General features: G+C 32.4%; 2 protein-coding genes across 3 annotated transcripts; one reads left to right on the top strand and one right to left on the bottom strand.

Annotated features, from left to right (window-relative positions):
- The first annotated feature begins 4,606 nt into the window (after positions 1-4,606).
- Positions 4,607-9,250, top strand: LOC11422399 (binding partner of ACD11 1). 2 transcript variants are annotated; one of them, XM_024769634.2, is made up of 6 exons: positions 4,607-4,760; positions 5,462-5,631; positions 6,402-6,477; positions 7,408-7,524; positions 8,449-8,929; positions 8,965-9,250. In XM_024769634.2, the coding sequence occupies exons 2-5, from the start codon at positions 5,516-5,518 to the stop codon at positions 8,905-8,907; spliced, it is 768 nt and encodes a 255-aa protein (XP_024625402.1). In that variant the 5' UTR covers positions 4,607-4,760; positions 5,462-5,515; the 3' UTR covers positions 8,908-8,929; positions 8,965-9,250. The 2 variants fall into 2 exon arrangements, with proteins under 2 accessions (XP_024625402.1, XP_003621177.1); XM_003621129.4 differs by having other exon boundaries at positions 8,449-9,250.
- Positions 9,251-14,471: 5,221 nt separating this feature from the next.
- Positions 14,472-16,655, bottom strand: LOC11416301 (uncharacterized protein At3g28850). Its single transcript, XM_003621128.4, has one exon. The coding sequence runs from the start codon at positions 16,168-16,170 to the stop codon at positions 14,869-14,871; it is 1,302 nt and encodes a 433-aa protein (XP_003621176.1). The 5' UTR covers positions 16,171-16,655; the 3' UTR covers positions 14,472-14,868.
- Between the last annotated feature and the right edge of the window lie 2,330 nt (positions 16,656-18,985).

Genomic DNA, 18,985 nt, shown 5'->3' with positions numbered 1-18,985 from the left:
GCGAGGCGAGCTATGAAGTTGCTCACTCGCCATGGCGAGCATAGCTACTCGCGAGGCGAGCGATGAACTTCTGTACGGGCAGAAAACAGGTTTTTCCCCAAAATCCCATTTTTCTTCAAATCCCTCCCCAAATTAGTTTACAGATGAAAAATGAATGTTTCTATGCAACCACAACCCAATTCTAACATCAGAACAACAATATCTACCCCAAAAACCATTAATTCAACTTATACCCAATTCCTCAATTTCACTTCAAAACCTGTTAAACTCAAAATCAGAAATTAAAATCTACACTATTGAAGTAAACCTCACCCTTACTTTAAATTTGCAGAATAAATGCACAACAAAATCAACTCTTGGTTCTTCCTTGGTTCTCTCTTGCTTTTCTCCCAAAACTTGTTCTACGTGAAACTGGTTTTCTAACCTCTCTGTCTTAACTTCCCACTTACTTGTAACTTCCTTCTATTTACATTTAACTCCCCATAATTTCTATTAACTCCTATTAATTCCACAAAATCCAAAATAATTATTACTTCATACTCAGTTTAATGATTATTAAATAAACCATATAATAAAATAATACACCACATAAATCACCCAAAAATCATATATATAAATATATATATAGACTCCACATAAATCAAAATAATTTAAATATAACAACTAGGGCGTTACATAAGGATGACCTAGTAATTTATTTTTGCCATCTCATGATTGTGTTTTGTACACACCACGATAAATTTTCATACACCAACAAATAACCTTGCAATATGAATAAACACTCGCCTTTTATGAATCATATGTGGCCTCTGTGATGGATAAAATCATCCCGTCCAATCAATTAACTTTTTTTAAAGGTAGGCAATTGGTGGATGGAGTAGTGGCGGTAAATGAGGTTGTGGATCTAGCCAAAAAAACTAAACAGAGTTGCCTCATTTTTAAAGTGGACTTTGAGAATGCTTATCATTCGATGAGCTGAAGTTTTTTCGAATATCTATTGAAGAGATTTGGTTTTGATGATAAGTGGTGTGCTTGGATGCGCATGTGTATTTGCGGGCAATCTCTCTTTGCTTGTGAATGGGTATCCAACCCAGAAAATTAATATTTAGTGAGGGCTTAAGCAGGGTAATCCTCTAGCTCATTTTCCTTTTCTTCTAGTTGCAAAGGTGTTAAGTATGTTTGTTAGGAAGACAGTTGCATTAACGATGTTTACATGTTTTAAAGTTGGGAGATCAGAGTTGTTTGTGACGTACCTTCAATATTTTGGTAATACTATTTTTATAGGAAATGTTGCGATTGAGAACCTTTAGGCCATCAAGACTTTTCAAGGCATTTCGAGCTTGCCTTAGGTCTTTGAGTTAATTTTGCTGAGTTATATCATGGGAAGTAATGTTGATGCGTCTTTCCTAGGTCTGGCTGCAAATTTTCTCCATTATAGTGTTGGTTCATTGCCTTTTAAGTATTTGGGTCTTTCGATTGGGGCTAATTCTATGAGATTTTGTCAGCCTTTGTTGGATACTGTGGTAACTCGTCTGAGCTCGTGGAGTAATATGTTAATATGGGTGGGAGGGTGATTCTTTTAGGTGGTTGGGGCGGAAGTTTGTTTTACCTTCAAATTTAGCGAATCTTCTTACTTTTATGTTCGAATTAGAGGGGAGGGGATGTATGTTTTTTGAATGGTTTTTGAACCCGCTTCGATGTCTTAATTATTAATTCGGTGTTTGTTTCTTTTATGGCTTGAGTATTCTTATACTTTTTGAGTTCTGAGTTGAGTACTCTTTATATTTCTTTCTTTTTCTAATAACTTTTTTTGCTGTTAAAAAAAAAAAGGTTTCATAGTAGTATAAGGGCATAAGAAACATGACATTGAAAAACTAGATGAGATTTCATGCGAATGAACTCATGCTAATATAGTTTATGGATGATAGGATTGAACAGGAAATTTCATGTGATTGAGAAGTATAGCTTTATCAATTCTAATTTTTGGAAGGTCCTGATTGGCCAACCTAGACAAATCTAAGTTCGGATTAGTATTAGTTAATATATATATATATATATATATATATAAGCAAGAGAGTCAAAATCGACTAAAAGAAATTCAAAGCTTTTAAGAACCATATATATGCATAGCAGGTCTACAATCTACATGAACATCACCATAACCTACCGTTAATCAATAGGCTGGACCATTAAAACACCTAGCCCTAACTTGCAGATTAAATAAATTTGTTACTCCTTTATGACTTTTTTTTATTAGTGATTAGAACTCACACATTGTAAATGTAGAGAAGTGGAGTATCCGGAGTTTGAACGCTGACCTCTACGTATAATATATAATATACCTATCAACTGAGTAAAGTTCATGGAAATACCCCCTTTCGAACTTTATTACAAAAGAAAATTCATTTTTTTAATTCATTTAATAAATGGTGTATCTGATATTTAATATAGAATAGATAAATTATTTATTGAATCAAAGTGAACTTTCTCTTATAATAGAAACCAAAATAGAAGTATTATCGACACTCCACATCATTATATTAACAATGAATATTTTAATTTTAAATAAACTATAATTTTAAGATACATATTTTCTTTACTTTCAATATATTGTAAACAAATTATGGTACACATTTTCAAAAAGTATCATACTTTCACAGTAAGCCTGGTAAAAAGGCATTCCATTAATGCATTATGTACTCTATCTAGAGATAGATTGTTTCAGGAAGCAATGGACAACTTAATTCTACCAAAGAGAGAGCTTATTTTTATCTATAGTTTTTAAAAGCCTCCAAAACAATTTTTTAAATTTTTTTCAATTTTGACTCTTTGGATTCAAATGTTTAAAAATTTGAAGTATGCATTTTAGACTCTCGAATTGATCATTTAATAGTTGTAAAAGAGATATGCATTTTATATCTTCAGATTGGTCAATCTGAACGTGTAAAAGATTTTTGAGTTATATTTTACACATTCCTAAAATAGTACTAGCACTAACTAATGAACATGAAACGCAGCAGAAAACTACCGTTTTACTACTAAACTTTCTTTGCTTCCAACAAAATCTTGGCATCAACTAGATTCCTAGCCAATCCAATTCAAGAAATCTCCATCCCCAGGAATTAATAAATTTCGCTTTGGAACACGCTCTTTAGCAAAGAAAATCGCATCACGCGCCAATGTGATTAAACATAGTAATTGATAAATGTTCATTTTCTTATTTTGATTAGAAAAAGATTATTAAAGTTCCGTAATCTTTGCTCGATTGATAAGAAAATTGTACGATATATACATGTGTTGGGATTCAATTTCTTTCAACTTTGAGATTAGGTTTATTAGACGAGAAGTGAATATGATTATTCACACTTTTGCTACACTGACATTTTTTTGGTTAGTCACTGTCATCTATTTTCTCTATAAAATTGTCGATCAACGAATAATTAATCATTTACTTTTTTGTACGATTTTTTTTTTTTTTTGACAAAAAGTATGAGTCTCTTATCATTTGAGTCAAAGTGATATTAAAAAGTAAACATTAAATAATTTTGACTAGCTTTACTATTTATTATTAATTTTATAAGTAAACATTAAATAATTAATAGTCAATCGATTTTTCTTTTAAAAGGAATCCAATTTATATTATATTTTTTTTTCTGAACAAGTCAAAATGAATTATATCAACAAAACCACAACAGTCCCTTCAGCATAAGGTGTGCCAAAAAGACTATTAAACATACATGTTCATTGAGGAACAACAAAACAAAGCTAGCCGATACCCAAACACATTAAGTGTATCGCCCTAATGTGAAACTGGAAACTTGAAAAGAACGCTCATATAAGTTTAGCTCAATTGGTAGAGACCTCACATTATATATGTAAGTGTCAGAGTTCGAACTTCATACTCTCCACTTATTCATCTAAAAATGTGAATTTTTAGCCACGGGGCTATTTGATAAAAAAAAAAATGAAAAGAACATTTATGTTAAAATAGTTTTGTTGCAAATATGCAAATTATTGTCCTCATTTTTCTAAAAAGACAAACTAACCCATCGAAATCGACACTCTGAAGAGTCAAACTTGAAACGTTGAGAAAAACAGACTCGAAGACCTTAAGCCAACTTCACCCGAGAAATCACATCCCTCTTTTTGTACGTGCAATCTTAATGTTTTGTTGAGAGTATATTTTATATGCGGTTTTAAGTTGAACTAGTCGCCATCACACATTGTCTATTTTGTATGTTTATTTGAGTATCTATTTGGTCACCAGGCTAATATAAAAACTGAGTTTAATTAGTATATTTTCTCGGTGTATGATTAGCTTACACATGAATTTAACGATGTATTTCCACATTAATTAATGGATATGACAATTTATTTATTTTTATATTTATTAATTAACGTGTGAACACATCATTGAATGAATGTATAAATAATTATATATTGATGTAATATATTGTGGTTGGAAGCCTCCCAACCAGAATGATCCACATATACAACAATTATTAAAATAGAAAAAGAAACAATGCAAAAAACAAAGGGCGAGCGCGCGTGGGATTCAACAATAACTAATTTTTTTCTTCCCATAATCATAACCATACCATAATTGATATAGGCCCCTATCTCTTGTGGTCACACACTTTCACTTTCCCTTCTCTGTTTTTCTTCTCTTCTATTCTCCTCTGTTTCACTTCAAATACAAATTTACATATAAAAGTACTTATCCTTTTTCACAATTTTCAATATTGCTTCACTCTTTCAAGGTACTTTACTTTGTTTTCTCATGTTTGTTTTTGTCACTTTGTCATTTTTATGTTGTTTTCTTTGTTTTTGTTTTAATCAATCTTGTTTTATTTATATTAATCAATATTTTTATATTGAGATGTAAGAACTTAATTGAGTTGGATTTTGTTAGAACAGAGTGCCAATATATAGTATTTGTGATCTTGGCACTCTTCATTCTTATTTCAATAATTGAATTATTGAAATAATTTAGTTATGTGATTAGGAACATTAAATTTATCAGGGACTATTGCATATTTTGAATGTAGTAGATTAAATTGAATGCTCCTAAATGATATATTTATAGGCTATGAAACACCGTCACATAGATACAGTAACATAGATACAGACACCAAACACGACATTGATAATTAGACACCACTGATAATCTGTATAAATGAGAGTGATTGAATATAATAACCACATGTGTCAGTATCGGACATTGACACGTGTCAAACATCGGACACACCTTAAATATGGAATGTTGGTGCTACATAAATTAAAATGCTATATTTAATGTTGGTCTACTACTTTATCTTCATTGTTTGCTCTAACATTGCATTGTATAGTCTCAAAAATGGAGCAACCAAAGAGTTCTGAAGTGACTTAAATGTTCCTTGCAAGATCACTCTCTTTTGTTCTAATTTGGTGTCAAAGTTTTGACTTGCTTTGATTTCTGCAGGTTTGTGGAATCTGTTTCTGTTTTCCCATTTTGATATCTTGCGATCGCTTGATAATGTATCCTGGTGGTTATACTGCTGAAATCACAAACTTAACCCCGAGAGCGACAGAGAATGATGTGCAGAACTTTTTTGGATACTGTGGTGTAATCGAGCGTGTTGATGTAATCAGGTAATGTTACATAACACTGTTTATTGGTAAATTTTGTTCTAGTAAAAATGAAACCTTTTGCTTCTAGGTTTGAGTTCAATGTCACACGTAACTTCATTAACCAAGAATTTGGACGCAGTTAACTATAACTTTCAGGTGTTTCCCTACATCGGGATTTGGACACTTAAAAACCGTGGTCGATGACTTTCAAATTCATAGTTAATGAAACTGCGTTTATGGTTAATGAGTTTTGACACTTGATATATATTAATCATCTACTGAACGTAATTAACGACCTATTTGAACTGATGTAACCACTTAGATTGTTGTTTTATCGTATAGAGTAGAATAGACTCTAGCTTATCTCAGCTTAACTTTTCATAATGTTTCTTGTTAAACACTTTTACTCATTATCTAATAGTTGTAAAAACCTTTTTTTTTTTGGTAGTGATAGTCTTTTTTTTGGTAGTGAGTTGTAAAAACTATTTAATGAAGCTGTAAAATTATCTTCTTAAATGTCATTGCCATAATAATTAGTTTTTGTAATCAATAACAATTAGCATGCTTATCCATGTCATCAAAATTTGACAAAGTTTAATAATTGCTAGGATGCTGATATAGAATATTATTTAAAAAATGTTCTATAATTTGTTCGTTGACTTGAATAGAAAGATTGCATGTTGTAAGTTGGAAGGTCTATATGGTAGAAATGTTAGTTTACTTCATAGTATCTGTGAAGAGTTCTTGGAACTAATTGAAAAAATGACTTTTTTTTCTTAATAATGATACAGGTCCAGTGATTATGAGTCTACTGCATATGTGACTTTTAGGGATGCTTATGCCCTGGAAACTGCATTGTTGCTGAATGTAAGGCTTTTATCAACTTTGTTGGATATCATGGAAAAATTGAATACATATTGAATTTCCTTGTTCTTTTCAACTTTCAATTAATTGTGTGCTACTTAGATATTTGTAAATCTATAAAGCATGAAAGTTTTGGTGTCGTGGGCTTCTGTATCAGACATGTGATCTACATCATTTTGTCTGACACACCAATGTTATGGCTGTGCTTCCGTGTCGTGTTGTTTCAAGTTTCATGTCTATTACAATGCCATGGTACATAGTTTGTGATGGAGTGTCGCTATATGCTTTCTTACTGAAATGTATGAGATAGATTTGAAATCTTTTTATAGTTTGTTTTACTTTTTGATCCAAATGTGGGCCGAGAGAATGGTCGGAGTGAGTAGAAAACGTGTGTGTTAGGCAGCATATAGTTGCACGAGTATGTTGGCAGGGTGGTTTCCGGCAAGTACTCTATTTCTAGAGTCAATATGTAAATGAGGTGAGATATATATAGGTAAAGAATAGACGCGTAGCTTTTTGTGGGAAATACCATTGGTTTTGAGTAGGCAGAGTGGATGATGATATGGCGTCATTGCTGAGTCAATGTCAGATGAATCACCCAGTTAGGATAAGTGGCTTCCGTCGTACGCTTAGGGAAATAGACTCCACTTATGATTTCACCCTGATTGGGTCTTGGCCCACTCCGGAACAACGTTGATGAAGAAAATGACTGTATTTTGTTTATGGATTGTTTAAGTTCAGCATCTAAATAGTGATAGATAGCTTCATTGCTTTCTGTCCTTTCCAAATATAATTCTACTATGGGCGACAAACGATAAATATATATGAAATTTCAATTGCATTACATTAGAGAATTTTGTTTTACTTAATATATTGTGATATTTGTGTCTGTTCAATTCAATTCATCTTGATTTTGGTCCAATGCTGTTTCAGGGATCAATGATTTTGGACCGATGCATTTCTATTTCACGCTGGGAAACTTATACAGATGACAGCAATAACTGGAACAATCTTACTCCAAACCATGAAGACAGTATTACATACTCACAAGTATGCATAAAATCCTTCCTAGAATGCTCTTACTTATAGAGAAAAGTCTTTTTTTTTTCTTTACATTTTCGGAGATATTCATAAACCATGGTTTAACAATTTGAGATCACTGTTTTGATACCGTTGGAATGAATACACATGTTCAAGTATATAGCACAGAAATTAAAGTTATTTGAATATAATTCAATGTTCAGAATGTGGGAAATTTATGGTTTGGAAAATTGGAAAGCCATAAATCTCCAGGATAGCTTATGAAAAATTGCTTATAGCTGATATAAAAACAATTTGAATATTTTATGTTATAAGCGCTTAATTAAGTTGTTTATCCAAATAAGGCCTTAGTCAATTGTTTCACAATCTATTTTTTCGTTGGCCTTTTGTAGTTGGCTTGTGAACTTCTATCTTGATTCGCCGTTTCTTGTTGTTAGTGTAATCTGTAGTCAAGAAACCTGCCATAATCATAAATACTTCAGAATTTATGATTCCCACAACATAAAAGACACATACCTTCTTCCATGATGGTATGATGGTAGAGAGTAGAAGTAATCATCGTCCTAATCGCAATCTAACCATTACTCGTTCGTTCTTTCTCAAGACCTGATATTGATGACTCATGACCTATGAAGCACTGATACACCTAAATGGCGCCACCGAATTGTACCCGATAGGCATGACTCATGACAAAGAAACCTTATGGGAGAGATAAAATCCTTGATCCTGTTCGTTATTTACAGTTATAGGAAGTTTTCAACTTCTGACACTAAATCCTTAGGCCTGTTACTTAATTAAATTGCATAATGGCTCAAAACATAATTTCACACGATTCATGATAATTAATTAATTAATTAATCTAATTATTAATGCTTACAGTTAGTAGTTTTAACTTTATTTATCAACTTGTTTCAACATTTTTTTCTTCCACAGGATATGCACATGGATAAGTTTGTTTCTTCCCCTGGAGAAGCACTGACTATGGCACAACAGGTTGTCAAAACAATGGTAGCGAAAGGATTTGTGCTGAGCAAAGATGCATTTGTGATGGCAAAAGCTTTTGACGAGTCGCGCAGTGTATCATCTACAGCAGCAAACAAGGTTGCTGAACTCAGCAACAAAATCGGGTTGACTGAAACCATAAATTCAGGCATTGAAACATTTAAATCTGTTGATGAGAAGTATCATGTTACAGATATAACCAAATCAGCTGCAACGGTAACTGGGACGACCGCTATAGTTGTGGCAACAGTTACCGGGAGAGCAGCTATGGCTGCTGGTAGTGCTATAGCCAATAGCAGCTACTTCGCGAAAGGAGCTCTTTGGGTTTCAGATATGTTATCTCGTGCGGCGAAATCAACCGCTGATTTGGGTCATCATCAAAACAAATGAAACTCCAAAACATACACTAAAATGTTTGGCTGTTGTACACAAGCAAAAAACAACAATTGTTTGGCGATACTGTATTGGTATACCGTAATCGGCTACTTATCTGGTGCAAATGTTGATATCATTAGTTCTGGAGAATCCATGATGAGCAGCAGCTGGTTTGTGTATGTATCTTTATAGAAATCAGAAACTCTGATTGAGTTTATATTTGTATGTATTGGGATAATTTCTTGTTTATTTTTCTATTCACTAGTTTTGTTCAATTTATTTGCTATGTACTGCTGATAAACATCCAGTCATATTTTATAATACAAATATTTGTGCAGATAATTCAAGATTTAGGAAATAGTATTGCCACATGACATTATGATGGATTTGGTTCCCTGACGTAGTTATAGATCTCGGTTTTCTGATGAATAACTAATGGTCGAGACTCGAGATTATTTAAAGTTAATTATTGACCGTATAATACGAACCATCTGATCTTAAATTAGAAACAAAGATTACTTATAGCGTGTAACTGCGTGAACCTGCTAGTGCAGGCAATCTATGTCCCGTTATGGTGAGATATATGATTGAACCTCAGCTTGAAATTGTTTACACTATCATGCATTGTGATTGTTTCTGCCTTGAAATACAGTGATTATCACCTTGTTGGTGATGAGTCTCTCCTTGATGATTCCTCCATTGGTACTCCAATGAGGGAGATGTGCCTGCAAAGACACTCTAACGCTATTTTCTAGATGGCATTCATCGTCGTGATAAGATGATTTCTATGTTTGGTTTAGCGCTAGACTTGTAATTATCGCGTCCCGATGCAAAAAACCAATGTGATTTTTAGAAGCTCCACATAGTAGCTTCAAATATAACGTGTTTTCTGTTTTGTGACCGTGGAATTGAATTTTTCGCAAACACATGCGATAAGAGTTTGTTGTAAAGGATAAGGTCTTTATTCTCACTTTCTTATCCACTTGTTCTGGTGATTAGACTTGATTGAAGGCCAGACTTGATTGAAGGCCGCGAGGTCATCCCAATGCAATTTTTTTGGTTTCTTAGGTTCTCGCCACAAGAGATAATTCTATCCGATACATAGTCAGACATTAAATGTACACACCTCTCTGCTCAGGTCTGGATTCAAACATCTATTTGCCACCATCCCAATACAATTATTGAACTTAATATGGAAGCCTTTGAAACAAGAAAAATAGTACCTCCAAAATCACTTAACTTATGTCAGATTACTTAGTTGCATCAAACACACTTTCATGCTGCCAACACACTTGGTTGTTACTTAGTTTCAACATAAGCTGACATTGATTTACATAATAACATGCTAACTACTTTCTAATATTTTAATGTTTCAACCGATTCTTTGCCAACTATATTGTTTTGCTTTTCAGAGGCATCATAGCCAATATTATTTCATTCCTAACTTTTTTTTATCATTCCCTTTACAACCCAACCACTTTTTTGCCGTGACCAACTTATTTTTGTTCAATAATAAAAAGTTACATGGATTGATATATAAGATTATTTGAATGTTTCTTTCACTCATTGTCCTTCATAATCATCATAATTTGTAAGTTTTTCTACGAAAAGTCATGTTGATTACAAAGCATCTATGGGCTTGTCCTGCTGAATGAGTAGAGTAGTGTGGTCAATCCCTTTTATATCCATAATAAAAGTTAAAAGAAAAATGCTCTTCTCCTAACAAAAAATCTCACTCCCAACCAAACTTCCAAAAATCCTCATGTGTGAGTTAACTCACGCGGACTGGTTTAACTCACGTTGCGTATAACATCTGCTTGAGTTAACTCGCGTAGGAGTTAAACATGAAAAAACATCTGTTTGAGTTAACTCACGCAGGTGTAAAGCATGAAAAAACACCCCACTTGAGTTAACTCACGCTACGTGAGTTAACTCATGCTGAGTATAACATTTGCGTGAGTTAACTCACGCAGGGGTATTTTGGGAAGTTTGGTTTGAAGCGAGCAAAATGTGATGGGAGAAGAGCAGAATTCAAGTTAAAACAATATCCACTTGCAATCCATTGTATTTTGGACACTACTTTTTCGCGTATGTTTGATTTCATTTCTAAACAAAAGTTAGAATTATGCCTTTTTGTCTCTACATTTGATTTTTATATTTGAATTTATTTTTCAACCCGCTTTTATATGAACGTATCAAATCATAAATCATTTAACATTTTATTCACTTTTAATCAGAATCAGTTTTACTTGACGATCAATTTATTTAAGGTTAATTTCTATCATACACACTTTTTTATAAGTGCACTTTCAGAAGCCATAAGTTATCAAGAGTACATTTTTCATAGAACACAAAATTAGTAGTTTTTTTTTTCTTCCTCTCTTTCAAATGTGGTGAAAGTTTCTACATTTTCATGGTTGGTTTCATTCCTCTAGACGGGCATTATTTAACTTCTTTCTAACATAGTAATGATGTATAGATTTTATTGCTACATAAAGATAAGATGATAGCTTAGAAAAGCATATTTTTACTTTTTAGTCCCCATTAAATCGGATAAATATTAACTTTGGTCTTTGTGAAAAGTTTAATTATTGTTAATTTTTGAACATGCGATCATTATCTACGTCAAAAAATCTCACATCAGATAAAATATGGTTTTAACATGTGTTTATGAGTGAGGATAATCCCCATCTCACAAGTCGGTTTAGTGGGGTTGTATTAGGTCAAACCACGATTTTTAATATGGTATCAGAACCTCCGTTAATATCCATTCGACCGCATGCTATCAAGTTTCCACTATCGGGTCATCCACCATCTATGTTCACGACCAAGCCCAATAATGCTGGTTAGGAGGGAGTGTCTTAAAGAGTCTCACATCAGATAAAATATGGTTGAACATGTAATTATAAGTGAGAACAATTTTCATCTCACAAGTCAATTTTATGAGGTTTTGTTAGACCAAACCACAATTTCTAAGAATTTCTTCAAAAGCAATACATAAGGATTTTTTTTGCTAAGGATTAACATTTTGAGTATTCTACATCTTTTTTATTGTTGAAGCCTTAACGTATTGAGTATTCTACATCTAACACTATCCTCCAAATAAATATAAGCAATTGACACTTCTAGCATTTAAGAACTGTAATTGTCATCTACAACCAACCACCTAAATGGATTATGATTTTGATTGGACGACAAGGGACGTGTAGCCTATTGAGAATTTCTTGCCTCTAGCTAGGTCCATTCAATACATAAACTCATGAAGATGATTAAAAAAAGACACAAAGTAGGTAAGGAAAAATAGTTTGCTTCTTTTTGTCACAAATCATTTGTATCATTTCTTATGTTCCTTAGTTGTGTATTCTTTAGTAAATGGCACGACATTGGTTTATAGTCCTACATTTTATGAATATATATAATCAAATTTTGGTGTAGCTTTTTTATTCTAATTTAAATTTAAACTCTTTGATTTATAATTTTATCATTTTTTACCAAGTTAAATAATTGAATTTTGTTCAAATTTCAAAATTTAAACAAATTTAATTTAATCTAAATCAAATTTAATTCTAATTTAAACTTTAAATTAAACCTTATCTAAAACTTAAACGACTAATCAATAACAAATAAAATCTAAACTAATTATCATTAAAATTTGAATTAAATATTAGTATTTAAAATAAAAATGATAATTAATATATAGCATAATTCATTCTACAATTTCATGTTTAATTTATCCTTTTTTTTTTGAAGGAATGTTTAATTTATCCTATGATAGTAGCCAACTATAATTTTCATTCAAAAAAAAAAAACGGACAAACGGACACGTCAATACTTATGTTAATCAAAAATATTAATTTCATATAACTAGCTAGATAAAACTCTTTCAAAAATAAAATAAAAACTAGGTAACACAAATGTGGTACTCCCTTTAATGAACAATAAAAATGTTAATGAAAAGTTTGAAAACCTCTTTCAAAATTCAAGTTCCCATTTGAAAGAGTGAGTTATGGCCGGTGTGTGTAATACCTGAAGTCAAAATTGGTGATTTTTCAAATCTATATGTTGTGGACCATCTAATTTAAAATGTGTTGTTTTCCTTCCTAGAAGATCACAAATTCAAATTAGGGGTTTCAGATTCTTCTAATTAAAAAGTTTGATTTCGACACTAAAGTGTGTTGAAAAATTTACTAACGGAAGATATCAATGCCGTTTTGTTTTTTTTACTTGTGTTTACATATTTGAGTAATTAATCTCTTATTAACAATAAAAAAGAGTAATTATTTCTCAACTATTACAAATTGCGAAAAAAAAAACTCATCTACTAGCAAGTAACTATATAAGCTAGGATCGTCAAAAGAAAAAGAACGATGTTATTTAAATATCAAAAAATCGACGTTGTATTCCAACAATATTTTTACATTGTATGAGAATGCTTCATTTATAATTGCTGTATGATTTGAAGAATTAGGTAACTGAACTGATTTGAGTTAAAGATTAAAAGAGTTAAAAAAACCGAAATTTAAATCTTGATAAAAGCAAAAATGCTAAGATAATAACTAATAGACTAATCTTTTGTAAACAAACTAATACACTAACATTTTTCAATTATAAAAACAGACAAGAAATTTGAGAATAATATTTCATGTGCTTTTCAATTGTTGACTAGGTTTTATGAGAAATTGTTTACCATACATAAGTATATATTTTTGACAAGTAATCATCTACTTTATTAAAGTAATCTTCAAAGCCATGTTTAGAAAAGGAAAAAGAAACAAACAAAAAGTTATTATTATTATATAATTTTAGGAAGAGTAGTGGAGAACATTAACAATACATAGCTTTTCAATCCAAAGATACATTTATTTGACTCAATCACAAGTCTCTTAGCCGAAGTTGACCAAAGACAATGTCTACCTAAAATGCTACTTGTGTCCAACTTAACCTGAATTTATAAAAAAACAAATAAAATGTGGAATGTTTCTTTAAATTATATTAAGTTGAAAACAAATATAAAATGAAATATGTAAGGCATGGAATTTATAAAACACTTTCATTTAAAAATTACTTGATTTATTCATTTTTAGTAACCAAGGAATTGTAGTAATAATTCTAATCCAATAAAAAAAATAAAGTGCTAGAAAAGTTGTGCTATGTGCTAACTACTAATCATCATAACTTGTAAAGTGGCCAACAGTTGGTAGCATAAAGATGGACAAGCATAGTGGAAATTGCATTGAGCACATAAACCTAAAATATACAAAAGTTATGTAACATCGACACTTTATATTGAAGATGTATTTGTTCTCTGATTCATGTAGGTGTTTGACACTTACACAACATTGATACATATGAACATGATTGATTACATTCAATTATTTCATTTTTTCGAATGATTATCTGTGTCGATCTATCCGTGTTAATGTGTTATCGGTGTTCGTGTTTCATAAACAAACAAATGCATTGTGCAAGTTTCCCTTTGCAGATTCAATTTCAATTAATTCCAGAGTATAATGACATCCAAATATTACAGTTATAAAATTGCAGAAAAGATAACACATTGTTAAGTGGAAGAAAGCAAATACTACTAAGTAATATTACCTATCTTTGTATTTGTAATTTTCTTTTGCAACTTTCTTGAATTTTACATGAAAGGAAATTGTATATATACCTTTCTATCTTTTTCTGTAAAATAAAAAGTATACACTTTGCAGCAAACTACATTGGTTATGCAGAGGAAGTGATTAGAACATGTTATTCACTCTATCCACCATATTAAAGACTCAACTATACAACAAAAATCTCACAAAAAAATACAAAATGACCCTGAATGATAAAACTCAAAATTTGGTATAAACCAGTGCTATTAGTACATGTCTGAAATCACAATGAGTTTGATAAAATCACGGTAACACATTATGATTCTGACAAACTCACAGATAATCGAAACATGTAGTAAACATCACCTGGAAGATGTAACTAGTAGCAGCACACGGGGCAGCGAATTAGTCCATTTTCATTACAATCCGGACAACGTTGGAATCCAAACTTGCCTTCTTCACGACCATGATCATCATATTCTTCCTCGTCGTCATCACCATCTTCATAGTAGATTTTACAACTTCCAAAACAAGTTTCACAAGGAACAAACCTTATATCACCACAATTCTCACATCCACCACAACTATCCTCAATTTTCTCACAACATTCCAACAATTTCTCAAGTTTTCCATCTTCATGAAGTTTCTCAATTTCCTCAACTCCACCAATGTAATTCTTACCAACAAAAACCCTTGGTAATCCTCCTCCCCCATACAAATCACCTAAAAGCTCTCTTAGCTCCTCCTTGAATCCTAAATGCATTGATACATCTCTCTCATCAACTCTCACTCCTAACCCTCTCAAAATCATCCTTACTTGGCAACAATCTTCATAAGTCTTTCTCACCCCTCTTAAGCTTGTGAAGTAGAACACAACCTTTTCCTTTCCACCAATCTTAACATCTACAAAAACATCATCTTTCATTTCCTCTTCATCAATTGATGTTTGTTTAAGGTAAAAAGGACTATCTTGAGATTGTTCTTGTAAGGATTTTCGAAACGATGAAATCACTTCAGGATCAAAATCAACCTGGTTGAGCTTTGATTCTTCCTCAGTAATTTGAAGCCACATTGGTTTTGGAGGATCAACACCTTCACCACCACCATTGACATCAAAAGAAAAGCTTTTGAAGTGATTCGGCGATCGAAAAGGACTAATATCTTCAAGACCTTCCATTAATTCCCATGTGTTGATTGTTTCTGGTTCACCAGGTGGTGTTCTTGTTGGTGTCTTAGGAACAACTTTTGTTAACTTTTCTTCAATCATGTTAGACCAAGTTTTTGCCTCAATCAACCCCATTGAAAATTCTTTCACTTTCTCATCACTTTCCAATGCTTCTTCCTTCTTCTCTTTCTCCCTTCTCTCATTTTCCTTTTCTTTCTTTAGTTTTTGCATTAAACTTTCTCTATCAAACCTAAAACTTTCACTCTCTTTAACTTTCCCATTACAAAACTTGAAATCATGAACACCATTAACACTAGGAACAATCTTTTGATTTGAAGAAGAAGAATTGAGTGGTTTGAGAGTACCTAATGTGGTTGATGTGAGTGCAACAACATGATAACTGTCTTCATCAGATTGAGGTGGGTGATGAACATGCATTGAATAGCTTCTTGGAACAGGTGAATAAGTATTGTTGCAATGTCTACATCGCTTTTGCTTGGAATTTGCACAACCCATTATCAATGGAAACTGAAAATTTTGATTTGATCAATGATAAATTTCCAAACTTTGATGATTTAAATTTGTGGGTCATAAATATATGAATCTGAAATAGAATCAAAATTCACTTATGTCAATTTTGGATATGAGAAAATGTAACAAAAAAATTCTAGATCAAATTTTGGTTTTTTTTATGTGACAGAAAAAAAGAACAAGAACAAAGGTACAAGGATGTTTGAAACAGTTTGAGATCAGAATTAAGGAACAAGTTGTACGTGTGAAAAGGATAAGAAATTCAGAAAGTGAAATGAAAAATGAAGAAATTTAGAAAAGTCAAAAGATGGAGGCTGAGAGATGAAAGAAAGAATTCATTGATCAAGCAAACTGTGGTCTCCACTCTGATGATCTCACACGCTCTTCTTCTCTCTTTAGAATTTTTTAGAGAGAGAAACGACAAAGTCTTCAAAGAACCAACCACAGTTGCAAAATATTAAGAATGTCATTTCAGTTTAGTTTGTTTGATTTATACGGTTGAATAGGAAACATAAATAATTTTGTTAAACAAAAAAATAAATGGAAAAGAACCAAAATATGTCAAGTGGCAACTTACATTTTTTTTTTTTTATTGTGAATTGATATCCTCCGTGCGCAATTGTGGAGACTAATTCTCGAATATTATAGGACCTAAATGAGCGGCAAACTCGAGTTTTAACGCTGCTGCATTCCTAAGCCTGAATTCGAATTCAGGACCTTAGTCAATCTAGAAGAGAACCGTGTCATCTCATCTAAGCACTCTTGGGTAGTGGCAATTTACATTGAGCTTAGGGATCTCAATCAATCTTTTAAAAATTGGATAATGTCGAACCGACGAGACTTGTAGTTTATGATTTGATTGTATTAAATCTTGAGTTTGGATGAATTTGTGATTGAATCGTCAAAATAATTGAACCGTAGTATAGATTGGTTTAAGGTTCAATCGGTTGGACCGTCTGATTCAATTTCTAAAACATTGATCTTAATTAGAGCTGTCAAAATGGGTCGGGCCGTATGAGATGGTTCGTTTAACCCGATTAATTATAGGGTTTGGGTCTTAAATATTGAGCCTGAATTTTAATAGGGCTTTTTAGCTCGGCCCTAAAAAGTCCGGTACTCGTTAGGGCTAGCCCGAACGAGCCGCGGGTAGCGCCCTAGCCTGCAAAACAAAAAAAAATCCTGTAAATTATATATATTTTTCAAATAATTCTTTACTTAGTTGATTATCAAAGTAAAAAATAAAAGTGAAAATTCAATGAATTAAAACAAATATAAATGTAATATAAAATTATATTTACTCGTTTTATTATTTATAATTTAAAGATCGAATATATAAATATTTCTAACCATAACATATCTAATTTATTTAAAATTTCTTTCCTCGCCGTTTTAGTTTACGACGTTTGTACGAAAATGTTTACAATTTATTTTTGCGTTACGCAATTATTTAAACATATTAAAAATATTATTTATAAAACAAATTATAGGAGTATTTTATAGTACTATTTTTTATAAAAAAAATGTAATTTTTAATACGAGCCGACCCGTTTAGCCCGCGGCTCGGGTAGTATATTTCAAACCCGTTTTACAACCGGGCTTTTTGGCCCAACCCGATAAAGCTCGAAGCCCGTTAGGGCCAGCCCTAAATGGGTCGGGCCGCCCGTTTTAACAGCTATGATCTTAATAGATATCCATGTTTCAACAACTTGTTACTTGCTCAATTGGCTAAATATAAGGGTCATCTTAAACACTTTAGATCCTCTGTTATGATTTTAAGATTTGGACCCTCAAAATTTGAGCAAAAACTTTGGGCTTGAAAATTATTACTACAATTTAGATCTGAATTCTGCTCTTTACCCAACAAAAATTGCTCCCTCCTAAGTGAATTGACTATTTTGCCCCTATGTGAGTTAAGTTACGCTGCGTGAGTTTTTTTTTTTAAGAAATCAAAATGGAATTATATTAACAACGACGCTGGAAACTCCTCAGTACAAGGTGTACTAAAGATCCAGCCCGACAAAAAACACGCTGCGTGAGTTAACTCACGTTGAGTACTATTTTCGAACAAAACTCAGCAGGCAACCACACAACTCCATTTTTTCTTTCCCTCCACCTCTAAAAACCCAAAAAGTGTGAATTTTTGGGTCAAAATCTTCATTCCAAATCATTGCAAATCGTCATGAAGCAAGTTTCTACACTCATCAAGCATCAAAGAACAGGTAATGTATCCTCAAAACTCAATCGTTTTTTGCTGTTTTTCTGCAAGGTTCGTCATTTTTTTGAACTAGGTGGTAGGGCTCAGTGTGAGTGAACTCATGCTAGTTGTATGGGATGTGTGAAACGTTGACTCACGCAGGAAGTTAACACTAGCGTGACTGAAGTCACGCTACTGTGATGCCCAAAATTTGAATTTTCGCGCCACTTTTTTTCCTTGCTTTGCTTGCTGCACAAATTATTTATTTATTTTTTCCTTGTTATTTTTTTATTCAATAGACATAGAGTGATATGGTTGAAAATGTGGTGGAGGATGGCGTTGAACCAAAACCGGCCAAAATCAAAGCTTCCGGTGTAGGCGTAGGTTTCGGCGTAACATCCAGTGATGTCAAACCAACCAAAGATGTGAAGTTTAAAGTGAAAGTTCTCTTTCAAGCTCACATTGGTGACAACCAAGTAAAACCTAAACCGATACCTACCGGTAACTTTGAAGAAAAGTCTAAACCGGTACCTACCGGTGTTCATATTATTGAAGAAAATACCATGTCATTTTTTACAACAAATTAAAGATGGAGAGATCGTTGGG

Source organism: Medicago truncatula, chromosome 7 (genome assembly GCF_003473485.1).
Source record: "Medicago truncatula cultivar Jemalong A17 chromosome 7, MtrunA17r5.0-ANR, whole genome shotgun sequence".
NCBI classification, from domain to species: Eukaryota; Viridiplantae; Streptophyta; class Magnoliopsida; order Fabales; family Fabaceae; genus Medicago; species Medicago truncatula.
This window is presented reverse-complemented; position numbering and strand designations above follow the sequence as displayed.

Bases quoted from the DNA above. Each gene is read 5' to 3' on its own strand.
- LOC11422399 (XM_024769634.2), top strand. From the start codon at position 5,516: ATGTATCCTGGTGGTTATACTGCTGAAATCACAAACTTAACCCCGAGA. The intron at 6,478-7,407 runs GTAAGGCTTTTA...ATGCTGTTTCAG, and splicing joins AAACTGCATTGTTGCTGAAT to GGATCAATGATTTTGGACCG. The intron at 7,525-8,448 runs GTATGCATAAAA...TTTCTTCCACAG, and splicing joins ACAGTATTACATACTCACAA to GATATGCACATGGATAAGTT.
- LOC11416301 (XM_003621128.4), bottom strand. From the start codon at position 16,170: ATGGGTTGTGCAAATTCCAAGCAAAAGCGATGTAGACATTGCAACAAT.